Source organism: Phaethon lepturus, unplaced genomic scaffold, assembly GCF_000687285.1.
Source record: "Phaethon lepturus isolate BGI_N335 unplaced genomic scaffold, ASM68728v1 scaffold56065, whole genome shotgun sequence".
Taxonomy (NCBI): Eukaryota; Metazoa; Chordata; class Aves; order Phaethontiformes; family Phaethontidae; genus Phaethon; species Phaethon lepturus.
This window is the reverse complement of record NW_010539545.1, coordinates 19,046-27,822: the sequence shown is the minus strand read 5'-3', so window position 1 is coordinate 27,822 and position 8,777 is coordinate 19,046. Positions and strand designations below refer to the sequence as shown.

General features: G+C 41.1%; 2 protein-coding genes across 2 annotated transcripts in view; both read left to right on the top strand.

Moving 5' to 3' along the window:
* The first annotated feature begins 962 nt into the window (after positions 1-962).
* On the top strand, positions 963-3,701 carry TMEM38A (transmembrane protein 38A). The gene is made up of 5 exons (XM_010287140.1): positions 963-1,114; positions 1,694-1,878; positions 2,515-2,602; positions 2,718-2,835; positions 3,151-3,701. The coding sequence occupies exons 1-5, from the start codon at positions 969-971 to the stop codon at positions 3,370-3,372; spliced, it is 759 nt and encodes a 252-aa protein (XP_010285442.1). The 5' UTR covers positions 963-968; the 3' UTR covers positions 3,373-3,701.
* A 2,996-nt stretch (positions 3,702-6,697) lies between these two features.
* NWD1 (NACHT and WD repeat domain containing 1) overlaps positions 6,698-8,777 on the top strand; it is a gene marked incomplete at its 3' end in the record, with an annotated part of 21,070 nt that continues 18,990 nt past the window's right edge. The window contains 2 exon segments of the mRNA XM_010287141.1: positions 6,698-6,768; positions 7,682-7,728. Coding sequence (XP_010285443.1) covers positions 6,698-6,768; positions 7,682-7,728 — 118 coding nt within the window.

The window sequence follows — 8,777 nt, the reverse complement described above, 5'->3', positions numbered from 1 at the left end:
ACCAGCTCTGTATCATGACTGTTGCAGCTGTCTCGCTTCCACTGTATTTTCAGCTGGTTCAAATGTCTCTGAGGATGGAAGAGTCTGAGCCGTCATAGTTTTAGCATATGCTGATTCACTTACTGCTATTTAAGGTAGGCCACTGTTAGTAATGTTGACATAACATTTTAGCATTCTCTTTTGATGGCCTAGTACTGGCTTACTGAACAGAGCTGAAACGCTGCACAAAGGACTCTGGAGCAGTTTAAGGTGATGAAACAATCTCATAGAATTGATGTTCTTGAGAGACTTCCTTGAAGTACTGAGGTGGATGAAAATGGCTAGAGGAATAAAAAAAAGGCAATAGAAGGTTGTGGGAGGAGACCGTAATGCATTACCAAATAGTAACACTGTTTTAATATCTAGTTGTAATTTCAGAGGCCATTTCCAAACTAGTACAGGAGCACGAGAGAATCCTCAAATCCTCTTCTTTCTAATAAAGATTAAGAATTACTGTTCTATTTTTACAGGTTATCTTATGAATGAAAGAGCTGAACAGATTGTTCATGAATTCTAGAGGGCACCTAGGTTGAAGCAATGGAGAGAATGGTACTAGTATGCATTTTATTTTTAGACTATAAAAAGACATTGATTTCAAGGGAAAAATTGTTCTTCCTGATTGCAGTAAGTAGCAGCAAATACAAGAGATAAACTCTTCGCCAATTCATAAACTTCTAATGACTCAGATCATTTGAACCCTTACGGGGAGCCTGCAAGCTATGATCATACATACCATTTCCTGACAATATCTGGTACTTGTTCAGGCTTCACAGAATACACTTTTGTATTTTGTTTTACAAGCACTTTTCTTTGACTTATTTTCTTGGAGAATATGCATTATAAGCCTCTTTCTTAGAGGGTCTTGAAGTTTCTGCTTATTTGCCAAATCCATCTTCTCATTTAGAATTTGCTTCACAGGAGCCGTGGAGATGTCTCGTAAGAGCCCTTTTGCCTCCTGGCTTTGTGCTATGCTCCACTGCTTTGGAAGTTACATACTTGCTGATCTATTACTTGGAGAATCACCCATTGATTACTTCAGTAATAACTCCAGTGTCATCCTGGCCACAGCAGTCTGGTGAGTCTTTTGCACTTCACCTAGTTTATTAAGCACGAGACGCCGCTGGCTGCATACAGAACCATCTGGTGTGAAGGGAGGTATTCTATTTGTGTGACACACATGTATTATCTTGCTTGGATTAACTGGGGAAAGAAGAGGTGGGGTGAGGTAGTCCTTGAGTCTTTTGTTATTCCTAGATCTAGTTTCCAGTTTCTCTGACCAGCTGTCTAATGCTTTGACTATACGGGTTGGGTTCAGTCCAATCGCCAAGCGTTTCTATTCATAGCTGCTGCAGCTGAACTGTGGCCAAGCCGCCAAAGCAGCATGCACTGCACTGATATCACATGTAGTAGAGGAGTGGCACACACTGAAGATTTGGGGGCATTTTACTCATTGTCTTAGTGAAATGTGCACAAATTAACCACAGTTATTCCACGTTTTATTTCCTTGTTGCGTATGGGTTGCGTGACAGAACCAGCATTTCCTTCTCCCTGACATAATTCAGGCTAACACCTGAAGTACTCTTAATCAATCCTCTCTATACGTCCCAGATCAGGACAAACAAAGGGGTCCTTAAACTTTGTGGTTTTGTTCCAGGTATTTGATATTCTTCTGTCCCATGAACCTCTTCTACAAGTGTGTTAGCTTTCTGCCTATGAAGCTCATCTTTGTGGCAATGAAGGAAGTGGTCAGAGTTCGCAAAATTGCAGCTGGGGTCCACCACGCTCATCACCGTTACCACCATGGCTGGTTCATTATGATGGCTACTGGATGGGTCAAAGGTGAAACATGAGTTACCTGTGACGCAGCAGGGAGGCACCCAGCCCTGTGGGGAGGGACGGGAGAACATGTGAGCAAAGCTTAAGGTGATCACATCACTCAGTGCTGACCAGCAGGCTGGTTAGTATGTGGTCAGCTGGCTTCAATCATTCAAGTTCCCTAGAACACAGGTATTTATTCATACTTGCAGAATGGTTGTCAGTTGAGTCATCATCTGACTTTAATGGAGGCATGAAGAACTGGAGTCACTATGAAATATGGGTGTAGAATTCTGGAATTCTTTATTCTTTCTCTTGTGTTCTACTGTCTCTGGCCTTGCCTGTACCTTTTCAGGAGGGTTCTACCAGTGTTGAAACAGCCCAGTCAGCTTATCTTTAGCTTTTGTTTGGAGCAAGCATTTGAGCATCAGTAAATGGAGCAGAGGCAAATGCCCTTTCCCTGCATAAGGAAACACTTTATGGAAAGTCTAGAAAGTGTTTGCTCTGCTCTGTTGTTTTAGTCTAACTTTGAAATTTGGGAAGAATGTCATGAACCTTTTGTTCCCCTTAGGTTATCCTTATCCCTTGGGGATCTAGGAAAGACAGCAGAGCTCTCTTCTGGTGTGGCGGTTCTAGCTGTTCACTTTTACCGTTTCACAGGTTCTGGTGTTGCCTTGATGTCTAACTTTGAGCAACTGCTGCGTGGGGTCTGGAAGCCAGAAACCAACGAAATTCTTCGTATGTCCTTGTAAGTAGGTAGCTTGTAAATTCTCTGTCAGACCAAAAATGGTATTTAAAGAACCATTCAGGACTGGATGCAAATTATGCAAACCTCCTAGAAAACTTCTTTATTTCTCTTCTAGCCCTACAAAGGCTAGTCTGTATGGCACAGTCCTCTTCACTCTGCAACAAACTCGCTGGCTCCCTGTCTCTGAAGCCAACCTCATCTTCTTTTTCACCATGTTCATGATAGTTTGCAAGGTAAGTTTACAGCAGGTTTGCTGCTAACAAATCTACAGAACCAGAGAAAGGGTACAGGCTTAAACTGGGGGTGTTCACCTTCCTAAGCCACTAGTGAAGGCATTGGCTGTACATACCAGGAAAGATCTGCTTAGGAAATTATAGGCTAAAGCCTCCATCATATTGTTAGTATGGTAGAAGATCTTTGTGATATAGCTTTGAGTAATGTAGCAGTAGGAACTTTTATCTGGGGTAAGTGGAATGCTCCTTACTAGTTAGCATTTCATAGCTGGTGTGTGTGATCTTTAACTTTAAGTATTCGCTGTTGCACGGCAGGTTTTCATGACGGCAACTCACTCTCACGCCTCACCTTTCGCTCCAGTGGAAAGCTTCATCTGCCCAGTTTTCTTTGGCTCTGTTTCCAGTGGACACACTAGTCATCATCATGATCAGCATGGGGCCTCCCATGAGGTTTCCCATCCTCCACCTCCTCCTGCAAAGTCAAAAGAGGAGCTAAATGAAGGCACAAGAAAAAGGAAAGCAAAAAAAGCTGAATAAAAAACCAACTGCACAGTAAATAGGCCAAGAAAATTCCTCCAGAGATGAGTCTCAAAGCCACCTGTGACCTCCTTTATCCTCCAGTCCTTCTCTCTCAGACTGGTGGAAGCCAGGACACTGCCAGGCGGGTCCCTGAATTTCGTTTGTGCTCTCTGTGCTGCTGCTTGCTTCTTGATCTCTGTCTCTCTATTATGATCATATTTTCAGGGATTTGTAGATTTGTGCCAGGATGATAAGTGGGTGCCAGTTCCCAAGCTGTCAGCAATTAAGATGCAGCATTTTCAACTGATGTAAAATCTTTCACTGTGCTTATTTATGAATGGAGGTAGTGGTTTGTGCTTCTGCAATTTAAGTTCCTTTGAGTTTTCATTGACCTTTTTGATGTCTACCAAAACAACAAACTGGTTTGACACAATCAATGTGGAAATTTGATTTCATACTCAAGGAAATTAAATGGTCTCATATGAGCCTGATCTAATTTTTCCTAGCTCTCACATCTGCCATATTTCCAATTAATGTGACATTTTACAGGCAATAAGGACGTCGACTGGTGTCCTGGCCAAACTCCATTTTCTCTCTCTTAAGTTCCCTCTGATTCTTAATGGATAGAACATTGTCACTTTCTTAACTAAGTCTGTGTTTGCAAGAGCTTTAAAGCTGTGAAATGCTCCGAGTGCTATGTATTGGTACTGTTATTATTCTAAACTGTTGTGTAGCGTTGCTGCACGTTGTTAATAATAGCGTGTTCCACCTCAAACCTGATCTTATTTAACTAGGGAAGAAGCATGGTTCTGGTTTGTTTGTAATCCTGTGGGATACAAGAAGGGTGTGTGAGTGTAAATAAGTATTTATTACTATTTATTTATAATTGCCAGGACACCTAATTCATGGACCTGGAACTGGCTTTTTTTAAAATATATACATCTTTATATAGAGAATTGGATACTTCTAAGTATGGTCCTAAGCCCACAGCTACATGCTGGTTTGTGCTTGAAGCAGTGATTTTAGCGTGCTGAAGGACAGCCTGAACGCTCTCACTGGATGCAGGAAAGAACACTTCCTATATTCTTAAATTAAGATATAAAGGCTGAAGAAGTGCATTTCACACCAGCTGATTAAAACTACTTTAAAGGACTGATAAAAGCACACCAGCTGAAGATACCAATTATCCTTTGTAGGTCCCTTTCGGCCAAACTACTAGTCCGTGAAAGAGCTTGTGCCCGAAGAGTGAAGAATATGAAATGCCTTGCATGGCTCAGGGAGGAGTCTGTCAGTTTGTTCATGTTCTGCTTAGTCAATACTGACATGTAGACTAATTTTAAGCTGTTCTTACAACTCATTTTGTTCTTAAAAATGTCATCTTGAGCATTGCACCCAAAAGACCAGAACCTGTTCTAAGGATTTTTTAATCGCCAAGGGCTGGTATCACTGTGGTGAAAATGGCATGCCTGGGGATGTAGCACTGGGCTTTCAGTTAAGCAGCATCTTGCCATCCCTAGCAAGAAGGTTTGCTGCTGTCATCTTGCAACTGGGAATATAAATAGGAGGATTTAAGACAAGCATTTTTATTTTTTTAGTGTGTCCCTGTTCAAAATGGAAATTGGTGGTTAATTAAAAAAAAAAAATCAAAAGAATCTTGTATACAGCCAGATGAAAGCCAGTACAAAAGGTCAAATGATTTGTGGGCTTGGGTTTTGACAGTGCCTTAATTTTGTGAGTTTCCCTCCCCTTCAGTAGAAAACAGGAATTCTACCTGACAACTCAACTGTCTGGTTTTGCAGATACTGGTCTACTGAAACCTGATGTATCACTAGCATGCACAAGACCATAAATGTTTTATTAGATGTCTGATTCAAGGGGAATTTTGTTTTATAAAAGCCGTCAATAAATAAAAGTTGTGAAGTGACTCTGATTGTCCTCTGGCACTTGAAGGAAATATGTGTTGTTTCTTTTACACTTGCCAGTCTCAGAAGCCACACACTCCTTGATCTACTTAAAGTTTCCTTGGCCTGATGACAAAATGATTCTAACTGGAGAGATCAAACTTTGATATGTCCTACAAGTATGCCTGAGCATGTTATAAATGGAAGTAACATGGTAAAAGGTCCGTTGCTGTCTTGTATTTGTAGCGTAGTCATCCAAGCAGACTTTCTGAGATTTCAGGAAGGGAAATATGGAAACTAACTCTCTTTGGCGTTTATACCAGTTGACTCTGTCTTTCCTTTTGTCACTGTAAGAGGAAGGAGGACATGCACCTGGGACAGGTAAATATACGCATGATAGAACCACACACACAAAATTCTAGCATATTTATATGGAGCTTCAATATTTAAAACAGCAAAAAATCAAAATGCTTTGAACGAGTGTGAATATTTATTTAGTATGGTACTGTTAGCTGCCACTCTGCTTTCTAAGTGCCCAGAGGCCTTGCTCTTCAAAGTCTTTCAGACTGAGTCAAATCATAGCTGCTAACCAAGAAGAGCAATATTCCAAGATATGTTAAAATTAAAGCTCTGTACACCTTCAAAGTACCTTATCTATCTGGAATGGGATTAGTAGTGAGAAGACAACTGCCAAAAAGAAGAGTCAAAAGTTTCATTTAGTGAAGCCTTTGACAGTGAGAGGTATGGAACCTCTCTTGAATTTCCATGGCTCAGCACTGGTAGTCTTTGGTACAATTCCAGACAAGTGCCCTTCATCCCAAGAAGCAAAGATGGATCTTTCAAAAAGCACCATATTTTTAACCATTGCTGCAGGGGCACAGGGTTCTACCAAGCTGCTTCTACACTTCTGGGAAGCCCTAGTTTACCTGTACATAGGCTTCTTCCTTAAAACTCTGCTCCAGCTGGAATGAAAATGGTAGCTGGGCATTCCCTAGAGGGATGGAGTAACTTGCTTCCATGGCACAGAGATGGGAGTGATGAGGAAAACATGACACAGTCAATCTACCTGGCTCACTAAATGAGGACCTGCAAAGGGCTACTTATTTTTTGCAGGGTTTTGCTTGTCTCCCCCCCCAGATCTTTTAATATGTTTATTAATGCTCCTTCATTTATCAGAGCAGTTGAGAAAAGTTGCATTGGAGTGTGGGATTTAAAGTCTCTGTATGACCCAATCGATGGAAACGAGGGTCAGTGCAAGCCTTATGCATATTTTAAAAAACTCCAGAAAAAAAGCACTAGAATGTTTCGTGTGGTTTAACTATTCCCTCCTGTGACATCCATTTCAGTGTTCTTCAACAAATTTTGCTCAGGACCTGGACGGAACAATAAACAAGAGCAGGCTGATGAGAGTAGGTATTTCAAGTGCTTTGAAAAATCCTACCATGTTTCAAGAGTCCCACGCTGTGCTGGCTGTGCAGAATGTTCCCAGCTTCAAACTTTGCTGCAGCACAGGGTAGGAGAGAAGCATGCCAGGGCTTAGACTTCCATGGGACAGACGTCATTCCCTCCAAAGATGTTCTGATCTGATAACTCCTGATACTAACTCTAGTGAGATGCAGCTAAAATTAGCAATAGGTTTAATCCTCAAAGAGGCCCTGGTTGCCTGATGGAAAAAGCAAAGTGTTTCACTTGCTGCTCTCAGCATTTCTTGTTGATTGACAGGTTTCCCTTTTCTGTTACATAGAGCGAGCCAAACCCAGTGTGTACAGCTTTTTCATCGTTGCAGATCAGCTTCACAGATAGGGAAAGCTCCACAGCCCTTACTGTGTTTGTAGAAAAAACCAAACCCATAGGATAATTTTACAGAAAACACTAGTAATGCTTCACAGTAAATGTACTGAAGTAAAAAAATGGGAGGCCAAAGGAAAGAATTTCTATACTGAAGAGCTTATGTGAGAAAGGGCAAAGCCAATACAATAGAGTGCCAAGCTAGGGCAACCACTGTTCTTGTTTTCCCATTTTCCTTGTATTATTAATGGCAGTATGTACATTCTCCCACATTTTGTCCAAAGAGTAACAAAATTATATAATCCAGCTTAGCAGAAAGACCCAGAAGATAAAGATGGATGTTATCTTGGCCACCTCCTGATCAACAGAGTTGTTCCTTTTACACTTGCCAGGTGATTAGCTGCCAAATGCTTGCTTTTTCCTGCAGCCTATTTCACGGCTGTATGGTGCTTTAAAGATGTAAAGCACTAGATCAGTGCTGAAAGCGTCAGTCCAAATAGCACAGAGGACACATAGAAGCATTAAAAATTACAGTTTCATGCATTTCACAGTACCATATCTTTATTAGCTACTGTGCTATAGCTGAGGGCCCTTAGCTATAATTGTCTACTTTACGGTTCTTGTGCTATTCTTTAAAGGACCAAACTGGCTGCTGTAAGACACAAGACGGAGGATTATATAGAAGGTAAGAATGGTATAGCATGGTATTTCCTACAACCTTAGGTACCCAGCTTTTTGCTGCAGCAAACATTTTTCTTTCAAGGTATTTTAGTTCTTTGCCATAACAATAAGAATCAGAATATACACCTATAAAAGATTTTCTAGAAAGCTCACAAACATAGCCTGGATTTAGTATGAGCTTCTTCCATCTCTACTAGGAAGACAGGACACCGACAGGCAAACTACTAGCGATGGAGAAAATATGCTGTTGATATCAAAGCTGAGACAGTCACTTTGCATACAGAAGGTTGGTATTTGCCTTTAGGATGCTCTTACTATTGCCCCAAGGGGATCTGGTTTGTCCTGTGCACCCATCCACTGTAAGGAAAGGCCAATTAAAGGGGTTTGGATTTCATCAGACACCAACAGTGTGGTTCTTACTTGGTAAGCACCCACAGAATTACCTCCCAGCTAAGAATTTGGTCCTGCTCTCATGTGGTCTGTAAAAGCAGTGGTCTGTGAGCAAGCTGTTGGGGGATGATGGCTCATGGAACAGACAGACAGTGAGAAAACAAGTTCCCTATCATGCCAGAGCCCACACTTGCCATCGTGACTCACAGTTGCTACTCCTTCTTCACCTCTGTGATGACATTTCTGACAAAAAAGAGATGTTGATAGTGCTAAGATCAACATTCATGACTATCTTTTGAGTCTCTCTTTTCACTTGTGCATTTGCATCTTTCACACATTATATCCCTACAAAAGTACCGTTTGTAATATTTTCCATCATGACACTTACCTGTTTCCTTTATGTTCCAAAACAGAATTTGGGAAGGGCATTATTTAAAGGGCTTGCAAATGTAACCTTTTAGGAAGAATCAGTGTGAGATAGGGATTTCATCTTAGCTTTAGGGTACAGGTAGGCTATAGCCATGGAATGCAGGAAAACAGGTTTGATATGTTTAGCAGCTTGAACATTTTTATAGCCTGAGGAAATCCACAGTGTCCCTGGAAAAGATTTGGTTGGTTGATTTTGTTTGGTTTTGATTTGCAAATTACAGAAAGCTCACCAGA

Bases quoted from the DNA above. Each gene is read 5' to 3' on its own strand.
- TMEM38A (XM_010287140.1), top strand. From the start codon at position 969: ATGTCTCGTAAGAGCCCTTTTGCCTCCTGGCTTTGTGCTATGCTCCAC. The intron at 1,115-1,693 runs GTGAGTCTTTTG...GTTTTGTTCCAG, and splicing joins ATCCTGGCCACAGCAGTCTG to GTATTTGATATTCTTCTGTC. The intron at 1,879-2,514 runs GTGAAACATGAG...ACCGTTTCACAG, and splicing joins GGCTACTGGATGGGTCAAAG to GTTCTGGTGTTGCCTTGATG.